The sequence below is a fragment of the Corylus avellana genome, chromosome 4 (genome assembly GCF_965113065.1).
Source record: "Corylus avellana chromosome 4, dhCorAvel1.hap1.2, whole genome shotgun sequence".
Lineage (NCBI taxonomy): Eukaryota > Viridiplantae > Streptophyta > Magnoliopsida > Fagales > Betulaceae > Corylus > Corylus avellana.
Window position 1 is genome coordinate 32,042,826 of NC_142493.1, and position 23,036 is coordinate 32,065,861.

The window sequence follows — 23,036 nt, forward strand, 5'->3', positions numbered from 1 at the left end:
AAAATTATGTTTCATTCTCCTCGTTGGTGGCTTCCATCATCATCTTATCCATTAATAATTTACTATAACTGTCCACCTTTTTCATTTTATTTTATTGTTGATTTTTTTTGGCTTTTTCTATATTTAACTAAAGAATTCGCTGCATCTTTGTTTACAATTTAGAACGAAAAAGTATTTCTTGTGAATTTCTCATTGATAAGGAGTTGCCATTATATTGTAATTGTAATTAACCATTAATTATTTAAATAGTTAAATTCATTATGTCAAGTTAAGTTTTTGAGATAATCACAAATACGAATTCCGCGTAGTGCTTGAAAAAGGGTTGTGGTATATGTGGATAAAGAGCAAGTGGAGCAACCTTTTACCTTGTCATGACATGAGATATATATATATATGAAAAGGTTGTCATGCTGCTGAATGCTGATGATAGCAAGCACAACGTTATTTACTCTCTCTCTCTCTCTCTCTCTCTTTCATAGGAAAAAGGTGTTAAAATGAGTTGCAAATTAGTTTCAACAGTAGCCAAAATCAAGAGCTCCACAACTTTATTTTATTTTTTTATATATTTGGCCGACCAGAGAGGATTACATGGTCATAAAGTGGTTAAATAAATCTAATTGCATAAACAATATTGATAGGATGGGGTGAAGCTTTTCTGACCAAGAATTCTTGTCAAGACTATACTTGTGACAAACTGGACAATTTGAGCAAGGTTTAATTACAATCTGATTTGACAATTCCTTAAAACCCTAGTGGGCTTTTGGGCCATATTGTTGACCACTATATTTCCGCATGCCTCTCATAAACTGTTGCCACCACAAACTCTCATGAGGTACAAATCCAACCAAAAATATATGATGCATCGATAGCCAGGAAATAATCACTTTTTAGGAAGCTGCAGCTTGGAGAAACAAATGGTCATTCCATCTTCAAGCTTCACAAAATTGTCCTTGAAGCATGATTACTCCTTTCATCGGTCCACACAATTTGGATTCTTTTAACTTCACATGGGGATCGCTTGAAACAAGATAATACTAATGCAGAATCATCATCTCCTTTATGGTGGCTATGCTCTCCAAATGGTTATCTTTCTTTCTTTATTAATTATTATTGAAGAATCAGTTAGCCGGAAAACACCGTATTTCAGGCCAACAGAACCTGCAATGAAAAAGAAATAAGGATGGGTGACCTTGTTAGGTGTACTGATGTGGGAATACTCTGATGCCTAAGTTAGTAATTGTTTAGAGAAGAATAGTAAGAAACTTAGAAAACCGCAGCTTGTTTTCTTCATGGCATGGGCTCTCTCTCTCTCGTGTGCATGAGCACCGTCAGGTGTCTTTGTACTATTGGGCAGTTCTTTGACAGAGTATAGTGTTTGTTTACAAATTAAGAAGAATCACATCTCATGTCATGCCTTGCCTTCTGACCCATACAGTTATGGTAAAATAGTGGTCTCAAATTAAATGTCACATGCTACTATTGCAAGAAGGTAAGGTATGTCACATGTACCAAGGTGTGTCGTTGTATGCAATTCTTCCGAGAATATAGAAAGTGATTGAAGTGACACAATATGTTAGGATTATGCTCCTTCTTTGACTCATTGTGTATCAAGTTGTTGGGCTCCCCAAGGGCCTGATTGGGCCAAACTTTCTTGTAGTATTACTTGCCAAATGGGCCTTAGTAGGTCTATATCAGGCCTAGGGGCCCACTACTTAGAAAATTCTTTTTGGGTGCACCAATTATTATTTTTGCTGTTTCTCATGATGGCATTCCACTATATAAACTCTTAGACCTTGCTGATTTCCCTTACAAATAAGTCAAGTCCACTTTATTCATGGTGCTACACCAACAATTGTGAATTTTGATTAGTCCAGAAAGGCACATGAGGTTCCTTTTTATAAAGCAGAAAGTTTGCTATATTATAGACAAAGAGAGGGAGAGACCCTGGGTGTTGGTGGCCAAACAAGTTTGGCAATCCTCCAAAAAAAATGTGCCACCTTGCCTTTTAGACTTTGGTGAAATGATGTATCAATGCTTCACCAACACAATTCCTTCATCATTAACTTGGGATATAATGAGAATGGCAGGCAATACCCTTCATCTACTTGTGATTCTACTGGCTTTCTCTAACCTTATCTCCTTGAATGCTGCCCCAATATCAAGTAAACATCCAACAGTTCTCCATCTCATAATGCCTACTTTTCTGTTCGATTTCATGCTTAACCACTATTTTGTTTTGCAATTACAGGGGCAAGAAATCTATTGCATGACAGTAAAGATATTGCAGCTTCAAGGAGTATCCGTGGGGTATATCACATGCTTTTCCCTCTCTCTCTCTCTCTCTCTCTCTCTCTCTCTTTTTAATCAATTAAAGGATATGCAACTATTCTGTTTGTCCTGTGGAAACAGGCAATCACAAAGCAATCCGTGGAAGAAGAGCTCACCAATGGCGGGAGTGACTTGGAATCTGCTGATTATCCAGGATCAGGGGCTAATCACCGCCACACTCCAATGCCACCAGCAGGGATACACTAAATCATTTGTTTAGTTGTTGTTTGTGTTGGATTTACAACCTTAAGAAAGAACTACTTGTGTTAATACAGCTTCTTGGGTAGGATGTTTCTTGATGTTTAACTTTCTCAAGAATCAAGGATTCTTCCACTAAGATGGGAAGAGGTTTAGTAGCAAGAACGTAAAAGATTCATTTGTTTCATTATCCTGAAACTCAGCATTAAAAAACACAAAAACAAGAAAAAACAAAAACAGGATGATCTTCAAGTATAAAGCTGATCTTATTGTCTCTGGAATTTATGCATTTGTCATAGTTAGACTACTGTTTGAGGTGGAATCCGAATATTTATCAATCAATCAAAAACTTTTTGAGCTGGAATTCGAATACTGTTAACCCATTATCAAAATAATCATGTTAAGCAGCAAGATAATCTGTCATGTTATGCTTGGGTCATTCATGACATAGAGGGGATCTGCGAGGACGCATTAGTTTTTGCTTGTTCTTTTCTGCTCCAAGATAAGGTTTCAATCGAGATATGTGATCTTTGTTAGGGCCAGAAGATATACTACAATTTTTGGGATTCTATGATTCTCCTCCAAACAGTAAGGAATTCAATCTTTTTCCCTCTTTTTTTTTTTTCATTGTAATTAAACAGATGGAATTAAGTAGCAGGAACCTTAGGATTCTGTTCCTAGTCTGAGGATGCTCCCTAGACAATGTTAAATGGTCAGTCACATGTAAAATAGATGTCAGGAATGGTAAAAATCAGTAGGACTATTGAAGCAAAGTTCCAGGAAAGCTCAACCATCCCATTAGGCTGCCCCCTAAACTTAAGACCTCCATTATTGTATATGTATTTTGTCACTTTTAAATCTATGAAACTTTTTGATAAAGGTGTATAAATTATGCCTTTAACCCTTTAATTAATACCTTTAACACATCATAAGACATACATAATCATAAAATAAGGCAACCCATTAGATTTGTACAATTGAAAACAAGAAGCTCTAAAAAATATTGTAGCTCGCGTGGGATGGTGTGGGCTGGTGGCCAAGGCACTAGACAAAGTAATTGAAAAAGCTGGCTGAGAGCAACTTTTGGCATGCTCAAAATCTTCATGTTTCTAAATTAATTGTTTTCCTCAAAGGTTTTGGCTTCCATCCAAGTCCAAGGTACAAGGTATTAGGTATATATTATTGAATTTTATCTTGAGGAATTAAAAAACAATGTTAGGTGAATCTTGATAAAGATGGAAAGAGTCCAAAATCGAAATAGGGATATTAGTGGAGGAAGTGGGTCTAAAGGTGTTAGTCACTACGTACCTCTCTATCCCTGATGTTTCTTTCTGATTAGCAAATGAGCATATATGCCAACAAAGAATCTCATCTCCATTGTCGTTGATAAGGTAGAGGAAGATAGCTTTCACTTTTAAAGACATACAAATCCCATTATAAAATTCCCCTTTTCTCCTTCTCCCGAATTGAATAAAAAAAAAAAAAAAAAAAAAAATCCCGTTATAAAAGAGCATATAAAATTTTGAGAAGAAAAGTTCATGCAAGTTAATTCTAGTGTTGATTACCTTTTTCGTCCACGAATTACAACTTATTTAAAAAATGTTTCTTATAAACGGCCACTTGTCACGCTTATTATATTGAATTACTATTTTGTTATAAAAAGTTAAAAACTTCTTGTATTAGCCAGGGAATCTCATTAAATTAGACTCAACATGTGTTTTTACACGTTAAAGGATGAGAATACTCTCAAATAGCTAGGAAAAAAAATACAATTTTTTTTTAAAAAAAATAAAATAAAAAAGAAAAAGTGATGGTACTCGTTGTACCACGCCTACTCCCAAATCAAACAAGGCGACTCAACGACCCTACTAGAATCAAATGGAGTGGCTTGACTATCCGAGAATTATAAAATTTAAACATACATATGATATGATGTTGCCTTAAAGTTATGAACTTTCAAACATATCCAAATGGTGGTACATACATATGATGTTGCCTTAAACATACATATCCAATTGAGTATAAAGTTATGAACTTTCAAATATCTAAAAAAATAGCAAGAAGTGAAACCCTTTCAAATAGGATTTTTGAAATTCTATTGAGACATATAGCGACGATAAAGTTCGCGTTGCGAAAGCATAAATCTTCGTTCCAATAGAAGCATTTCGTAAAGACACGAACAGTTGCCTCCGTTAAAGAGTTTGTTGCAGCGTTTCAGGTGGCTTAACAACCAGAAACGTGGCTGTCGCTACTACTTTATCAGAAACCGATGCGTTTACTCCTGAAGCAGCACGCCTCGAGCAAGTGAAGAATCTCCACAGCCAGAGGCATTTTGGGTTGCTGCTAAAGGTCAACCTGAACCATAACTTACTCCTTATTGATTTAGCTTCTTTACGGCCTCAAGAGCTCAAAAGTTGTTTGCTTAAAGATAACCTTCTTGTCGATGTTAGCTACCTTGTGTGCTTATTGTTTCCCTTGTTTCATGCTGCTAACTCAACCATTACCTTTTCTTCCACTTCCTTATTGATAACGTTTTCAATCTGACTGTCCATCTAAAGTGGTCAGCTATGATCTTTAATCGAATTACATAATTACATTGTTGGGTTTCTATCAAAGTCCAATTTTTTTTCATCTGGGTGTCCGTCTATTTTCGCCAAAGATAGCTCAATCTCCATTTCCATGTCCTTTTAACTAATTGTTCAGCACTTGGAGCCGTAACATTGAATTCTAATGACCCATTTACTCACTTCTTATAAAAATTATCTTTTACCCAGATAATCAAGGCATTTTTTCTCATTCAGGAGTGAACAAAGGTTCAAACTTCCTGACAATGTTGTAGGGTTGGCATAGTGATCTTGACTACAATTTTTTGTACTTTAGATTTTTGCATCATGATCATAAAAAGCTGTCTGTTGAAATTTGTTGGTGTTATTAGCTATTTGGAAGTTTCAAGGTCTGTTCGTTGGAATGTGGTAATTTCAATCGGTTTGGCTTTCTTAATCTTGCAGGAAGTACGCAGCAAATTTGATTTGTAAGTCGTATTGAGTTGAGAACCTCCGTGTTCGTTTTTGGTCGTTGATAAGAGAAATGGAATTTTTTTTTTTTTGGGGGGGGGGGGGGGGGGGGGGGGTTGGGGTGTGGGGACGGGGGGCAGGATTCGGCTTAAACTGCAGAAGGAATTGAGAATTGAGAACTGAAAAATTAGACCTCCTAATGGCAGAGCTCATTTTGTGTTTCTAGTGAAATGTGGCTCTTTTGGGTAAGCACTAGACTTCTTTGGTGCTACAATTAGGCAAAAGTTCAACTTCATTTGTTTAAACTTGATCAACCATCCTAAACCCTGAAAAAAAGAAGAAGAGAAAAATCAATCAACCGTCACTATTCTGAATTATGAGACATCCTCTGGTATGGTTCACTTTAGGAATCCTAGAGACAGCTTGAGTTCAATAATCAATACGAATCTCCACTTGTCTGTTTACTAACACAGTTCCTGTGGAGGTCCAAGAATTGGCTTGGTTGGGCCTTGCCTTAGGAAACCTAGGGTCTTGGATATGGTCTACGCAATATTCTGATGTTTGAGAGTTGATATCTGAGTAGCTTTACTTTTGAGAATGTGGTCTAGAAGGCTATTGCTGTGCTATCTTCTTTTGTGTTGTGGTAGACTCTAATAAAAAAAAATATTTTTTTGTTTTGTTTTGGTCTTTTATGAGATTAATTGAAAATTAGGTGGAAATGCTAGTCACACTTATCCTCCTTTTAGATGCTTAGGATATGAAGAAGACAAAAATATGCCAGGACTCTTGTTAGAACCAACTCCAAACCAAGTACTTGTACATTCAAATTGAATATTCCCCCTCTCCCCCTCTTTCTTCTCTATACCAAATAGAGCATTACTGTTTCAGGAATTGTCCTCATGCCTTTTCCAGATACGAACTATTGGATTATATATGTAGGAAACTCAATTTCAACAAGGGGAAGATCTTGTTCCTTACTCAAAAAAAGAAAAAGAAAAAGGAGCTTCAGAACGATAAAAATGTATCCTGCGACCTTATTGAGAAGCTGAGAAAAGCATTGTTCAGATGGAAATAGTCAAGTCTCTCTAGAGGGGAAAAAAGACTTGAATTCCAAACAATCCTAATTACTTAATAACTTGGAGAAAGTTTAACTCCTTGATAAATAATCAAGGATTTAGCATCCTTAATTATTCTTCACTTATCAGGTAGCAGATACAAGAAAGAACGAAATTATTTTTTCTGCAAGAGAGGAAAAGAGTTTTCTTGTAGTTTGACAAGACCATTGTTTTTTTTTTTTTTTTTTTTTTTTTTTTTTTTTTTTTTTTTCAATTACTTCCTTTTTTCAAAACAAAAGAAAAAGGTAGTGAATTCACAACCATGGTTCACAGTAAGAAGGAGAGAGAATCAAATTAAGGAAAACAAGAAGGGTCCAAATATTGACCTGCTAGAAAGAGTTCATTGTACATTTTAGATCTCTTTCATGCACCTGATATCAACTTTAGAAAGAAAAAGCAATAACAACTATAGCTTTGTCGGCCATACTGTTTACGGCATTTATAACTTTTCAATTTGAAGTATATATAGTGATTAGGAGTTATAAGACTTATATAGGCGGTAATAAGTTTTCCAAATTGACTTGAGGCCTCCTTCACGTTGATGCTGCTTCTATTCTCCGGCAGCGGTCCCCCTCTTGATGCAATTGAACCATGCTTTCTTTTGGGTTGAGTCATGTCAAAGCAAGAGGAAATATGGATTTGGATGTACCATTTTATCAGGAATGAGTTAGTCTTGCCTGAATTATTCGAAGGAATATTTCTGCATGATTCTTTTTTGTCTCAATCAATCAAGTTGTGGGGTCTTGGACAAAGATGTTGTGTTTCATAAGATTCTAGAAATGAGACATCACTTAATGAGGCAAATAACTTTTACTGCCTTGGTGGAGTTATCAATCATCTCTACCACAGGTCACATCTAAGCCATGTGATATCTTAGATTCTTGTATACAGCTTACATATGCTAAGGCATAGATGAAACCTAGACCTTGCATCATCACATAACCATTGTTTGGATGTGGATATTGGTGAAAAGTTAAGACTATCAGATAGTTTAATTACTATGCACTAAATTGGTAGTTTTGAGCGCTGATTTAACTTATGTAACTGTTGACTTATTCTTTCACCAACTTGTAATACATTTGGCTCTTGGTTTGAAGGTATGGATCATTTAACAAATCTGACTTTCGCGTATGCTCAGGATAGTAAATGGTTTACAAGATAAATATAGAAGTTTGGTGATTAATGGGCCATTTGGCCCATTTCTGTTGAAGCTAGATTATGATTGTGCCTATGCTTCTAAAGGGAGATGATTTCGCAGAGGTTCTCAAAAGATGGAAGAACATGTTTTGTTCAGTATTGCATATTAAACAGCTTTCTTTTTATGTTCTCGTTGCATTTAATAATGTACCTTTTTTCATACTTAAAGGAGTCTACATGTTGTTTATGAATGTTGTTTAATAATTGCAATCTTTGTTATATCCTCTACTTTCTTTTTCCTTATTTATTTTTTTTTTTTTCACTTGAAAGAAATTTCCTATAGAGTTAAGCCACCCCCACCCCACATAATAATAAAAAATAAATCCAAAAGAGATTCTAACCATTGATTGAAGTGTGACCACGATATGACTTCAGCATGGAACCACTAGTGCCTGTGATGGGCACAACCCAGGTTGAGGGGACATGAGTCTGGTTGTGTATATACCTGTATGGTAAGTTGGTAACACTATGACTGTGAGCATTTATTTCGTTTTTGCTTTCTGTGATCTACTGCCACTGCAGACTTTGATTTGCAGAATATTTTCAAGTATCATTTGAATACAACCATGCTTATTCTTCCCTTTCTTAAAGCCTAAGATCACTTACTCAGATAATAATAGAGAAATAAATTGCTTAGTGACATAATGCTCATGTCATTTCTATGGATTTGCTTGACATAAAATTTCAGCTATTTATTCAAATTATTCTTTGGTAAGATGGTGACAAGTTCCTTTTGTTTCTCTTTTCCTGATTCCTGAGGCCATATTCTTCTCATCTTCTTTGCTTGCTTTGGATTTGTGAGATCTCATCTAATGGGTCCCTTTAAGAATAATAATTGATGAGGCACCTTTGTTTAAATGACTTTTGATTCACCGGACCTTCTCCTACTGACCTAAGAATACCAGGGGCCGTTTGGCATCATCCCAGAATCTCCTTTACCTGTTATGGAATATATTAAAGTGAGAAAGTAGCTTCAAGTACAGCAGCTGGCTAAAGAGAAAGGTACTTCAATAACTCTCCCTTCTTTTCTTGTTTTTCAAACATTCGGGCCACATACCATTAAAACTTGTCAATAATTAATATTCCTTTCTTTGAATGCGAACGATGAGCTTGCCACTAAGGACTAATAGTTCAGGACAGAAGAAGCAGATGCTTGCTCAGGAAGAACCCTCCTTATTGATGTGAAACTGGACCCACCACTTATTTGCTCATATAATGATCCCTCTCCCTCAATAAAAATTTTATCTTGAGTAAATATTTGGTAATGGTAAGAGTTTTTTGAGTTTTGATCAATGGATTTTTTCTGTCTATTATGCTGACTGCTGTGTTTCTTTAACAGTTTTACTAACATCTGACCAGTCCACGGATGGGTATCTTTCTGTGATAACATATTCAAATACTTAAAAAGACACCCTTGTACATGTCCTCCAGTTTGTTCACTAATTAAAGGAGTGTCTCTCTATTCTAGTTGCCTGGTTAAAATAACACTTTGGTATCTAAAATTTCTCAGCTTTGAATCCTGGGAAATTGTTTATCAATGCAGCAGACCAACTGAATGTTTGGCACTGAGATGGCAATACTTGAAGATAAATCATTGGATTTTGATTCCAGTGATCAAACACTTGACCGCAACCCAAGAAATCTGAAGATCTATCTAATACAATTGACTTTTACGATTTGTTGTTGGCCATTGAGGCCTCCCTTTTTCTTTTCTTCTTTTCTTTTCTTTTTTTTCTGGGTGAAAATTTCTTTTCTTCAGTTCAGCTTGGATATGGATTACAGAATTAAAGCCTACACTCCCTTTGGAATATCTTTCTTTATGGGACTTTTATGCAGAGTGAGTGCTCTTGATTGCTTTCATATTTACAAGAAAAGTGTGCAGCCCTAAATTTTGTGAACCTTTTTTTTTCATTTCATTATTAATTTGTGTTTGTCCGAATTAGAGACAGAGATTCAAGGGGTATTTTGTTGCTTTGTGTGATTGTATCACCACTGCCATGCGGTGCTGGCTGGTTTTTTGCTTTTTATTCCTAACCATTGTTATAATATTTGATTAAATGATTAAATTTACTCATTCTTATGAGTTTAAGCTTTTGAAATAAGTAATGATTTAACATAGTTTCAAAGCAAGAATTTAAAGTTCGAACACTGTTTCGACGAAGAGTGTTAAAGTATTGATTAAATGATTAAGTTTACACATTCTTATAAGCTTAAATTTTTGAGATAAGCGATGATTTAACAACCATAAAAAAAAAAGATGTTGGCTCAAACTTAGGTTGTTACTTATGTTATTTTGAACTTTATCACAACCTGAGAAGGATCTCCAATTCTCTTTATAATTGAATCAAGCTGTAGCTTGCAAGTGAAACATGCAAGTTCAGTCGTCTTCGAAAGAATATAAAACTGGTAATTTTTTCTTTTCTTTCTTTTTTAGGTAATATGGGATGTTCAGAACTTCAGATACCTGTTGATTGATGGTACCCCTTGGGGTATTAATCCCTTATGTTAAGCCATGTCTAGTAATGGGTCGTATTGCCAGCCTGCCAGCCTGCCAGCCTGTGTATAAGACTTAGTCCTGAGATTCCCCTGTATTTGGATAATCTTACAAATCTGACGGGCCTTTGCTTCAATTTCCAGAAAAGAGAAATTTGTGGGTTCATATTACGTAGGAACAGCACCTTCAAATTCCTATTCAATAAGATAGATGATTTGATTCTCTTTTGCTAGAGTACTTCTTTTAAAGAAAAAATAGAGTAAGTTGGGTCCTAAAATCTAAGGTGAGATTCTTTGATTCCTCCATCCCTACTAAGAACAAAAAGAATCTGCCAATCGCACCACACCCTTCTAAGGAAAGAAAATGAAAAAAGAAAAAGGGAAAGAAAAATTAAAAGAAAGCAAGACACCCATTTGGTTTTCCCTTTCAATCACCAAAAAGAAATATCCATTACACTATTACAGCATCCCCCATCAATTTAATTTTTTTTGTTTCAAAGCTTCTCAGAGTGCTAGGAAAGTTGCACCCATTATTCATCATGGTGGGGCCACCTAATTCAGTAAGGAATCTAGCACAAAGAGGGGAGGGAGAGAGAGAGAGGAAAACAGCAAGATAAAAACAAACCATACACTTTTCCTCTTTTCTCTCCTTTTAAGACTCAAATTAAACTGTGCTGCTTTCTCTGTTTTTGCTGCATCAGAGATTCTCTCCTCCTCTTTCAAGTCAAAGAAGAAAGAAAAAAAAAAATTAAATAAAAAAAAAAAGAAAAAAAAAAAAAAAGAAAAGAAAAGAAGAAAAGTTGATATGAAATGGGAAATGAGAGAAAGGAAGAGCCACAGCTCATGGCATATATTCCCCCAGCATAACCCCACTTATGTTTCCAGATATGGAGTGAGAACATAGGACAGGCCAACAACTCCTCCAAATTATAAAGAGAACTATAGCTGCCGCATATTGACACAGAGCTCGTCAAAATTCATTTCTATGTTTCAGTTTTCTTGCTCTATCCCATCCACAAAACACAAAAGGGTCTGCACAATATGCAAAATCAGAACATGAATTTGGTTTTGTCCACTGATGCAAAGCCCAGGTTAAAATGGACACCAGAACTTCATCAAAGATTTGTTGAAGCAGTGGCTCAACTTGGAGGAGCAGACAGTGAGTCTAGAAGCTTTATTACTTGCTTGTAATATTTTGATCATAGTATAGAGTTTCTAATGTCTTTTATGCACATGGCCAGAGGCAACACCCAAGAGTCTGATGAGGGTGATGGGAATTCCTGGGCTGACTTTGTACCACTTGAAGAGTCATTTACAGGCACTTTCTTTTCACAATCATTCCATCAATCTTTGTTAATCATACCAGCATGCTGGAAGGCTGAACTGTAACTGTATGTTTGTGTTTCTTGTCGCAGAAATACAGGCTAGGGAAAAGCCAACAGTCAGAATCCTGCACCGACAACAAACAAGAGGGTAACTTTAGTGCTTCGGATTTATCAATTATAGCATGATCCATTTCTTTTCTTTTCATTTTGGTTTTGATGTTTCTTGTTATTGGTGCAGATTACAGAGATATTCAGACCACCGATGGGCACAACTTCAGCACGGAAATCAGTGATGCAAGCCACAATAAGACTAACGAGTAATAGTTAGAGATATATCACATCTATTTGATGAATTTGGATGGAAAATGATCATCTAAAGAGCTTCTATTGATTTAGTGTTGTGTTTTGTTTATCAGAAGCTTGCAGATTGCTCAGGCTCTCCAATTGCAAATGGACGTCCAAAGGAAACTGCATGAGCAGATTGAGGTAGGACTGATAAACATATCCCATTTGCCAATATGCCAATTTCCAGTTTATAAACCAAGACATGCCAATCGTGTTTGAGTTCTGTTTTCAGGTACAGAGACATTTGCAGCTGAGAATCGAAGCCCAAGGGAAGTACTTACAATCAGTGCTAAAGAAAGCTCAGGAGACCCTTGCTGGGTACAGTTCTTCTTCTCTGGGAGTAGAACTTGCAAAAGCTGAACTCTCTCAGTTAGTCTCAATGGTTAACTCTGGCTGCCCGAGCTCTTCAATTTCAGAATTGACAGAAACAGGAGGTTTGAGTATAAAAGATGTTGAGAGGAGACAAATGAGAGGCACAATTTGTTCCATGGAAAGCTCCTTGACATCGTCCGAAAGCTCCGGGAGAAAGGAAGAGAAGCGGCCAATGAAAGAGAGTGGTGACCCCCAAAAGTCTAATTCAACTATTGAACTTTCATTAATGGACATGCACCCAGGAGAAAAGCAAAGAAGCATTGATGTAAGCAAGCAAGCTAGTGGGAGCAAGAGAAGTGGAAGTGCCATTTCTGATGGAATTTGTATAGAACAAACAGTTGCTAAAAGATCATCAATCCATAGAGACAAAAGTAGTAATCAACTGAGAAAATCTGGATTATTGGAGACACTAGATCTCAACACCCATTTTCAGCTTGACATTGATGCAGGTCCAAAAGCAATAGACTTGAACTGCAAGGGTATGGAACAATGCAACGGTTTGGAATCTTGATAATACAGATGGTCTTTGGTCATATTCTACGCAGAAAACTTAATTCTTAGAGCTAAGCTTTTGTTTATAGACTGTATATTGTTGTATGTATGGACCCCCGGAACTTTTGAAAGTATATCCAAATCAAAAGAAGGAATTAATATATATTTTTCAATAGCTCTCTCTCTCTCTCTCTCTCTCTCTCTCTCTCTCTCAATTTTACAATCTAAAAATGCCGACTTTTGTGGGAAATTGCTAATGACAGGCATGCAGTTTCCCAAATTTTACTTCAAAACTTAATTGCTAATGATGTCGAATTCTATTCTGTGGCTGGACTTCTTATATCTCCACCCTATCCTGTCAATCGGTGCGCACCACGTTCCTCAAAAAAGTTCTAAACCTGACCATTCCAATATCTTCCTGAATTCTTTTTCGTATAATTATGAAGTAGGGTATGTTTAGTTATAATTTTCCACTCTTTATTCCAAGTAAAAAAGCAAAGATGGGGTTAAAAATCATCATAGCGGCAAAATCATTAGTTATCCAACCAACAAACAAAGAATCATTGGCCAAACCATGCGTATGCTTAAATATAAATGAACATAAAGAAACTTCCATCAATTTGTCACTAGCTAACTCTAATAGTCTAATAGACTCAATAATTATGTAGCCAGCGCACAAGGTCAATAAATATTTCCCTACCTTCACTCCTTGAGCAAGAGATATGGAAACACTAAGCATGGAGCTTTCACAAACCTTTCGTGGTCATGGACTTCTCACAGCATTTATGTTCTTACTAATTAACTTGTCTTTAGCTGCTTCTTCACCGCCTCAAGGTATGAACTCTCCACCTGTTTCTTGATTAGCACAATTCATATTAGTTGAATGAATTTGCTTTGATCTCATTCTTCATTCACTGTAGGAAAGAGTCTCCCCTACATGACTTCGGATGTCGAAGAAGTGGCGGGCAAATCTTTCGATTACATTGTTGTTGGGGGAGGCACCACCGGATGTGCCTTAGCCGCGACCTTGTCGGAGAGCTTCACTGTGTTATTGGTGGAACGGGGTGGCTCACCATATGGAAATCCATTGGTGTTGGATAAAAAGTACTACGGGTTTTCGTTGATCCAAACTGATGATTACACATCAGTTGCACAGAGCTTTATCTCCAAGGATGGGGTCATGAATAGCAGAGGAAGAGTTCTTGGAGGATCATCTGCTATTAATTTTGGGTTTTATAGTAGAGCGAGTGAGCGTTTTATCAATAAAGTTGGATTAGATAAGGAACTAGTAACAGAAGCTTATGAATGGGTGGAATCTAGAATTGTATCTAAACCTGAGTTGACCCTGTGGCAGACCGTCGCTGAATTTGGCCTTCTCGAAGCAGGAATTCTGCCTTATAATGGTTTTAGTTTGGAACATATTGAGGGAACAAAGGTGGGAGCAACTTTGTTTGATGAATTTGGAATCAGACACACCTCAGCTGATCTTCTGGAGGCAGGAAATCCGGAAAATATCACAGTTCTTTTGAATGCGACAGTAAAGAATGTCATATTTTGTAACGGTAAGCAAGAATGGTTACAATAAACAGTTCGCATCCAAAACATCTTTCATCTTAAATCTCATATTTCTCTTCAAATGATGCAGAAAACAGGAACAAAAGCAGAGCCCATGGCATAAGGTTTATCAAGAGCAGCGGCTGCCCTGATCAAACCCATGAAGCTTATCTCAACCAACCTGATGAATCCAGTTCATGGGGAGATGTGATATTATCAGCAGGAGCTTTAGGCAGCCCCCAAATTTTATTGTTAAGCGGCATTGGACCTCAGCAACAGCTCAGGAACTTCAATATCCCAGTTGAGCTCGATTTGGAAGGGGTTGGACAGGGAATGAAAGACAACCCTGGTATTGCCCTCTTAGTGGACAATAAGCCACAAAATCGGCTACCAGACACTCCCCAAGTTGTCGGAATAGCGGATGACTTCAAAATCATAGTTGAAGCAGGAATAATACCTGTAAGCTTGAATGCAACAAGAATGACAGTTGCTGCCAAAGTTGCATTCCCAGCATCAGAAGGCAAGCTTGAATTAAATAGCAGCGACCCCAGAGAAAACCCATCAGTACAATTCAACTATCTAGCAAAGGAAAAGGACTTAGAAGAATGTGTGAAGTTGAGCCAACTGCTTGAGCGGGTTGCAAGGTCTCAATCGATTGCTATGTTCGTGGGAATGCAACACAAGAAGAATAACCTGATGACTAGTGAGGATGAGCTGAAAAAATCTTGCAAGAAAAATGTAAGGACCTTTTATCACTACCACGGCGGTTGTACCGTTGGATCGGTTGTGGACAAGGATCACAAGGTTTATGGGGTCGAGGGTTTGAGAGTGGTGGATGGCTCAACATTCCTGGAATCACCAGGCACCAATCCAATGGCCACTCTCTTAATGCTAGGGAGATACCAAGGGATCAAGATTCTGCAAGAAAGGGAAGATACTTGTGCAGTTGGTATCCAGCAAAACCCATAAGAAACTCTATGAACTCCATTGTGTATCAGTTGACCAAGAATCTGATAGTACATATTAATAAACATTTTCCAGTTCTACATATTAATGAACAATTTCCAGTTCTTGCAATGAATCTAACAACAATAATTTCCTATTCCATCTAGCAGGGTTCTGGTGTTTTTTTTTTTTTTTTTTTTTTTAAATTGATAATCCCAATTTCAATATTAAAAAAAAAAAAAAGGCAGAAAAGTGTAAACCATTTATTCCTTCAAGAAAAACATAATCACAGTTCTTTCCTGTACATCGTATTTCCAAAAAATAATTATCTAACCCTCCGTTTCATGATCAGGCCTAGGACTCGAGGAAGAATCACTGGTTGGAGTTTGATTTGAATCCCCACTCCTACCACTATTGAAAGAAAAACTAACCCAAATCTCCCTCTCAACCCTCCTCTCTCTCCCTTCCTCATCCCTCTTCTTGCCCACCTCTTCCTCCTCAACAGGCATCTTGTACCTGCAAACAGGGCAAGACCCATGCATCCCCAGCCACTTCTCGATACAATTTGTGTGGAATCTATGCTTACAGGGCATCTCTTTGGCCACCCCACCAACCTCCAACTCGTCCAAGCAAATCACACACTCCCCACCGTCTTCATCCACCTCCACATTCGGCATGGCCTGTATAGAAGCCTTCGATGCCGGTGGCTGCCCATCCTTGCCACCCTGTTCGCGCAGCAGGGAATCCAAGCTCGACGTTCCGTCAATCACCACCATGCCTTGCGTGAAGGGGTTGATGAGGATGATCCTGTCACGTGGCGTTGTGGGTGTATTCTCAGAGTCTTGATCTGAGACGTCCTCCGGTTGTGGGTCTCTTCTTGGGTCGGCGAAGCCCAGGATAAAGGGTATGAACAGAGACAGGTCTCTGTTCCTCACCACCCTTTCAAACATTGAAGAAATCTCCGACATCTCGGCCTCAGAAGCCATATGATTAAAGATTTTGTAGAGAGAGAAAGAGAGAGATCTAGGCAAGCACAAGAGGCTGCATAATGGAGATGAAGAAAGGTGGAGTTGAGGATATAATAAGGAGAAAGAGGTGTGCGCCCATTGGAAGGTTGTGGAAGGATCTGGAATTTGTGAGCACAGTACTGTTGTGTGTGATAGAGAGAGAGAGAGAGAGAGAGAGAGAGACGGAAAATACACTGCACTGTTTTTTTATGTTTATCCCAAAACTGCCCTTTTCGGATGGGATGAAGATTTTTATGGGGTGTGATCATGTACGGGTAAGCGTATTGTACTCTATGTCCAAATTTCGGAGAATCTGAGGAGGCAATGAAAGGAGGTGTTCCAGCAGGTGGGCCTGAGTAGCTTTTTTTTTGGTGGGCCTGCCTGAAGATCTGTTCGAATACCTCCAAAAGGGCCCAAACACGCACTTCCTTCTCTCATCAAAAAATCGCATTAATGTTGTGTGAATATTTTTAACTCTTTTACCCAACAAGAATTGGTAAATCATTTTTCTTTTTTATGGTTGACTTTTGTAATTCAATTTCTTTATGTTGTTAATTTTACATCGAATTATAACTTCTTTCTTTATTATTATTATTATTATGCATCCATTCCTTTCTTAGATAAAAGGTGACATGAGTCTTGGTGCTTTTGTTCTTGGCTCTCATGATTGTATTTTGACGAAGCTTTCATGCTGAGGAGACCCTACAGGCTACAACTACTAGTAGTAGTACTAGTAGGAGGATTAGCTTTCAAGCCTGTTAGTGTTGGGGGGTGAATCGACATGAATATTTCTTATGTTTAAATGTTCACCTTTTTCTAAAGGAGTAGTAGTTGGTAACATGTTTCAATGCAGTTGGAGGATTCAATAAGGATGCAGGGTAGTAAAGTGTAGCAAATAAAACCTCGTACTCGGTTTGGTAGGTGGGTGAGTTGATAGGATAAAGAATTCCTCCATCCCCACTACTATAGCGACAGGGCAGCATTCCTTGTAGATTCTACCTTAACATACGCGTGTCGACTGCAAGTGAATTCCTTTCCTTACATTGCTATAGGGAATGGTTTTCTTTTAGGAATATGAATCAAAATAACTACCACTACTCTAATTTAAAATTCTCTCTCTCTCTCTCTCCCTATATATATATTTTAATGTTGTGAATACAAATTGTTATTTATAGGTTAATATGATACTATGAAACTATATAAGAAATAATTGGTGATTTGCCCTACAAAACAAGCGCTGAAAAAAAAAAAAAAAAAATTGACCATTTTCAAGCTTGCAAATAAACAATAAAAAATAGCTAATTTTTATGGAATATGTATTCAATTGAAAACAATTTTTTAAGGGAAAATATTTTTTATCAAAACAAATGGAGCGAAAGTGAAAAATCCAAGAGAAAAAAAATCATATTTGGTTGGGATGAGCAATATGGTATATAGGAATAACGATATATACTACATCACTATTCTACTATGTTGATTGGCATTGTCAATTCACCATTGAATTTTTCTTTTCTTCTAATAAGGCAAATCTAAAGGTGAATTGGTAGTGTCATGTCAGTGATAGTGGTGTGATAGATAACATTACTCAATATATATATATATATCTTCTTTTTTTTCTTTTTTTTCTTTTTTTTTTTCTTCTATTTTGCAGGATAAAATCGGAGAGCATAACATACAATGTAGCCCTTAACTAGGGCATGAATTTCCATGAAAAATAGGAACCTTGAAAATACTCTACAAAATTCTGTTTTGGCAGTTGATGACAAGTACATTTATATTTGAGATCTTTAGCTCCAAAGATTATCGACCCGCGATAAAAATTGAAGAAGATACAAGTCTATCGCGGCAAGAACCCATGAGCAGAAATTGCAATCTCAAAGGCTTGCATTCTTTCCCCACAAGCAAAGCCATTGCGGTCGTAAGATGATATTTCATTTATGTTTAGATCATTACAAGCCTTGACAAGCTCCTCACCAACACGTTTAGCAGCTTCCTGATAATCAAAACAGAACAATCACAACCATAGAGCAAAAAGAATGATAGTGGCCAAGATTTTTCCTCCACAAACATGAACTTTTACAAACATTTTTTCTACTTACTATGGTGCTACAAGGAGGATGCTGACGAATAGATTTCTGCAAAGAGCTTCCATAAAACAAACACTTCTTGTTTTGATCATCTACTAGCATAGCATACATCTGCTTGTCTGAACAGAATACTGAAAGCCTTGGTCTTGTAGGTGTGCCATTAAACTGGTCAACAATTAGAAATTATGGTTCTGATAGACTGGCAAAATAACTATTACTAATAAAATGTTATTTTTAGAAAATACTTAAACAGCACAGGAGTAGAATTCCCTTGTACAAGGCAAGATGTAAACTATAGGCTGTGAGACATATATATCAGCTTATGCCATAGAACCAAAGAAATGCAATGCAGTAGCATCACCTAGACTCATATTCTCGTCATAAGTCCAAAGAAAATATATATATATATATATATATATAGGAGGACTTGTATGCCAAAAGGCGATTCTTTAGCTAAAATTTAGTTAAACTTGCTAAGTCGGATATGAGTACTCTTAGAATTCAGACGAAACAACCTAGAGGGAACTTAATCCAGTTGAAACTACCACTACTTCGTCAACGTGAAATCAGGACCAGCCCACCAAAAAGTAGCAATGCTAAACAGGAGACAGGAAAAGAAAGCCCTATGCATCAAACTCACATATTGTCTTAAAATAAAGAAGAGAAGTCATACCTTCTTTCGCATCCTCCTGTTTCGTATTTTTGCACTTTCCTTTCTAGTATTTGCCCTCGCTTCGACAAGCAATGGCCTCGCAAAGAAATCTATGAAAAACCAAGTATCTAAGTAAACCAATAGTGATAAAAGTTGTTTACGCAGAGTTAAAGGTATATGTTGACTGGTTTTATATTTGCACATTTACATGTGCGCGCAGACACACAAAGAAACCCAGTAAGCACGAACTTATCACTATGTTCAGTACCGCAAGCACCTTCTATGCTTTGTGCAAACAGTTGAAAAGAACACATTCTAGCCACGGGGAGAGGGGGGGTTAGGAGGTAACTTGGTTGCACTTACTTCTACTCCGCATGGGAAGGAAGTTAAAGGGTTTTGAACAGATCCCAAAGACTGCAGAAGACTTGAATTGCAGCACAGGAGCATTCACAAGAGCCATACTGTGCAGTTCTAGAAAAATTGAAGTACCCAGAAGTGAGAAAGATCATGCTTTCGGAAAGACTTCCAAAGAGCTAACGTTTAGAAACACAACAAAAGATCGTTCAGGAATTTTACCAAACATGTCACGTGCAACCGTTCTAAAAAGTTGTGTTCCGCTGAGTACAGTCAAAGTCCTGCCAAAGGTCTTCCTTTTCTAATTCCAGTAAAGGGGGAGAGCAAGGGCCAAGGGACATGGTTTGTGGACTCCCACTTGGGAGAGAGAGAACTACTGCAAACCATATAAGCTCCACTTGTCAGTAGCCAAAAGTAGAAATTATTTACGGGCCGGAAGAAAAATAAAAAAAATAATAAAAAATCTAATTCCGTACGTCGTATTCTCAGTGAAGAAGTGCAACGGTTGGGGAGGGCAGTTAATGACCGTTTGCAGCCCTCAAAAACTATAAAAAGCAACTCTCAGAACATCTTACAAACACTCTCTCTTCAACCCAAGTATAATAAATATTTGGACCCACACAAGAAAACGTGTGGTAGTTAGTGCAAAATGCTGATAAGTAAAATCAGACTCTTCTTTCAAACCGCCATTTAAAGCGGCTTTTTTCTTTTGACCCGTGAGCCAAAGAATCTAATAGATCAACCCAATTTGTCAAGCATTGCTTAGTTGTATTTGAGTGTTTCTTGGGCTACTGAACCCCACATATTTTGTTTGATGCCATTTTCTCTTACCTATTTTCTTTTGTACTTGCTTAGAAGAAGAAGGAAAAAAAAAAAAAAAACACAACAATCACGAGTTAAGGCTCGTTTGGTTCGTGGAATGACAATTCTATTCGGAAAAAGAAAAGCTATTCCTGGGAATAGAAGAGTGTGTAATGGAATAGCTATTCCTATTCCTTAGTTTGTTTGAAGCATTGGAATGGAGTGTGAAATGGAATAGCTATTCCTATTCCTTTGTTTGGTACAGTCCAATAGGATTGTGAATGGAATCATATTGTAATCAAATTTTCTAAAATACCCTTATGATACAAATATAATTTATTTTTATTAAGGACTTTTTTTTGTTTATATTATAAGGTATAAGAACACAACCAACACAATAAAATATTGATTAAAAGGGTACTTTCATAAACAAAGAAGATTCAAATTAAGCAAATCCTTGAAACTGCTATGTATCACTTTCAAATAAAATAGAAAAAAAAAAAAAAAAAACTATATGTATATATATATGGTATAATTAAAACAAACCACATCTGGGGACTAATTAGAACATCCATGAACCTTGATGAATATGAGAAGTAGCGAAGCATCTTACTGGATGGAAGCAGCCGATATGAGGTCAAGCATTCATGGAATCCAACATGATATACAGAAATGAGAGTTCCAATGCATCAGATGAAGAAGAAACGTATCGACAGTTGTATGCCCTTCCAAGTCAAAATGCATCTCCAATAACTATAAGCTTTAGCTAGCAAGCTAGGATATTTTATCCTGAAGTTGAAGTGTTGCCCTCATGAATTCACTCCACTGTGCTTCTTCTGTAATTTTAGTTCTATGGCATTGGCAAGATAACTACTAAACTGGAAGTGTCATTCCATTTCTTTTACTATAACTACATTAGAAGAAAATTCTTCGAGAAAGCAAATGGTGTTGATGAATCTAACGGTGGAGTTCCATATCAAAGCACCCATCTAATTAAACCCTCAAAACCAACCAGAATAACAAATCATAAGCCTAAGATGAACTACAAACACAAACACCCAATCAACACCCAAGTTTGGCCATACCCCAAAAATCACCAAATCAAAACTCCTCTCGAAACCCAATTCGTTTGACAGCCAGAACATTTCAATTCAACCACAAAACCTTCAAAATCAAACCCAAGATTTGCAATCAATTAATCAACTACAAGTGAACAAGAACACCTAATCAACCCTTCAATCACCGAAACAAATACCCAAATTGATTTGAGCTTCATCAACCACAATCACCCGAAATCAATATGAAACAGAGACCGAACTAACGAATCTAAATCACAATACATGTCAATATAAGACCCACAAAGAAATAAGTACCAAATCACAAAACTCATCAAATGAAACCCTATCTTCTTCCAAAACCTTGAAAATTTAACAAGATAAGCCAAAGAAAAACAGAAAATGAGTGCAGAGAGTGAGATTTACAACAAGAAATGAGCGAGAGCGGGGGAGAGAAGAAATACCCAAGGCTGGAAAAATTAAACACTTACCCAGCTGATTCCTGTTTGGACACCGAGGAACACAAGGGCCAGAGTTGGGCCAAGGTCTGCCACCTCAATCGCTTTCCTCCGCACACCGACAATGGCCAAGCCACTGTGCTTCAATCCGCAAACGATTTTCTAGATCGGGAGGGAGGGCGGAAGGAAGGAATGAAGAAAAGGGACAAATTGCTTTGAAAGACTCAAACAAAACAATGGGCATTTAAATTTTGAGGGAAACTATTTTTGGCTCGACGAATTACAAACGCCATGGCATTTTCTCTCCTAAACTATAACTATAATACTAGACCCATAAATTATTATTTTGTACTCAAAACTTTTATTTCATTAGTTAAAAGTCCTTTTAATCAATCAAAGGCGTTAACTTAGACGGTCAAAATGATAATATTTTGTATAAAGGGTAAAGTGACAATACATTATAGTTCATGGGTCAAAGTAATAGATAGACCATATGAGTTAACCCTTTTGACCGACGAAATAGGCCTTTAATTAAGTGACGAAATGGGGGTTTTTAATAATTCATAGGAGAAAGTGCCAAAGCATTGTAATTCATCAGGTGTTTGGTAGATTGCCATTGGTACACAATCACATTTTTTTTATTTGATTTTAATTTTTTATTATTTTAATTTTAATTTTTTTTAAAAAAAATTAAATAATATTTTATTATTTAATTTAACTGGAAAATATATCGTCATATTGGCTATTGAATAAAAATAGACAACCAAAATTAAAAAATTCCCTGTAATGGAGGGTGACGTGTTTTACAAATTGTTCTTTTAAAAAAAAAATCATAATAATATAAAAAGTTATTTAAAACATACCATGTAAGTCTACTAAAGAATAACATAAAAGTTCTTCTGTTTCTCTTGCTTGGATTCACAAACAAATAAACAGGGACAGAGAAATAAAGGTTTTGTGTCTTTTTGTATCAATGAAATCATTTTCTCCTCCACAAGCAAAGACTCTAATCTAAATCCCAAGCCAAGTACTCTATCTCTTAGTGACCGAGTCCATTCAAGAAACACATGTACACCCAAACTAAATTACTGTAATTTTTTAAATTATTATCCATATGTTTTTTCTTCTACTCCGTCTCTTCCTTCTCTTTCTAACTGACGTTCTCTCTCCCTTCATTTATTCTTTCTTCTCTATTTTCCTTACGTTAATACTCTCTCCCTCTCCCTCTTAACTATCAAAAGCCA

General features: G+C 36.8%; 5 protein-coding genes across 6 annotated transcripts; 3 read left to right on the top strand and 2 right to left on the bottom strand.

The window, feature by feature from the left end:
• The first annotated feature begins 1,912 nt into the window (after window positions 1-1,912).
• Window positions 1,913-2,841, top strand: LOC132179862 (uncharacterized). Its single transcript, XM_059592654.2, has 3 exons — window positions 1,913-2,162; window positions 2,249-2,307; window positions 2,410-2,841. The coding sequence occupies exons 1-3, from the start codon at window positions 2,021-2,023 to the stop codon at window positions 2,533-2,535; spliced, it is 327 nt and encodes a 108-aa protein (XP_059448637.2). The 5' UTR covers window positions 1,913-2,020; the 3' UTR covers window positions 2,536-2,841.
• Window positions 2,842-11,158: 8,317 nt separating this feature from the next.
• LOC132177425 (Homeodomain-like superfamily protein) lies at window positions 11,159-13,054 on the top strand. The gene is made up of 6 exons (XM_059589734.2): window positions 11,159-11,504; window positions 11,587-11,663; window positions 11,761-11,818; window positions 11,909-11,987; window positions 12,087-12,156; window positions 12,248-13,054. The coding sequence occupies exons 1-6, from the start codon at window positions 11,387-11,389 to the stop codon at window positions 12,896-12,898; spliced, it is 1,053 nt and encodes a 350-aa protein (XP_059445717.2). The 5' UTR covers window positions 11,159-11,386; the 3' UTR covers window positions 12,899-13,054.
• A 557-nt stretch (window positions 13,055-13,611) lies between these two features.
• Window positions 13,612-15,570, top strand: LOC132177424 (protein HOTHEAD). Its single transcript, XM_059589732.2, has 3 exons — window positions 13,612-13,713; window positions 13,800-14,441; window positions 14,525-15,570. The coding sequence occupies exons 1-3, from the start codon at window positions 13,617-13,619 to the stop codon at window positions 15,400-15,402; spliced, it is 1,617 nt and encodes a 538-aa protein (XP_059445715.1). The 5' UTR covers window positions 13,612-13,616; the 3' UTR covers window positions 15,403-15,570.
• A 51-nt stretch (window positions 15,571-15,621) lies between these two features.
• Window positions 15,622-16,536, bottom strand: LOC132177426 (E3 ubiquitin-protein ligase MPSR1-like). The gene has a single exon (XM_059589735.2). The coding sequence runs from the start codon at window positions 16,362-16,364 to the stop codon at window positions 15,708-15,710; it is 657 nt and encodes a 218-aa protein (XP_059445718.2). The 5' UTR covers window positions 16,365-16,536; the 3' UTR covers window positions 15,622-15,707.
• Window positions 16,537-18,041: 1,505 nt separating this feature from the next.
• On the bottom strand, window positions 18,042-22,063 carry LOC132180016 (Ribosomal L18p/L5e family protein). 2 transcript variants are annotated; one of them, XM_059592853.2, is made up of 6 exons: window positions 21,826-22,063; window positions 19,701-19,854; window positions 19,488-19,595; window positions 19,146-19,234; window positions 18,485-18,637; window positions 18,042-18,378 (listed from the first exon to the last, which is right to left on the bottom strand). In XM_059592853.2, exons 2-6 carry the CDS (start codon window positions 19,705-19,707, stop codon window positions 18,223-18,225), a joined length of 513 nt encoding a protein of 170 aa, XP_059448836.2. In that variant the 5' UTR covers window positions 19,708-19,854; window positions 21,826-22,063; the 3' UTR covers window positions 18,042-18,222. The 2 variants fall into 2 exon arrangements, with proteins under 2 accessions (XP_059448836.2, XP_059448837.2); XM_059592854.2 differs by lacking the exon at window positions 21,826-22,063 and adding an exon at window positions 19,955-20,346.
• Between the last annotated feature and the right edge of the window lie 973 nt (window positions 22,064-23,036).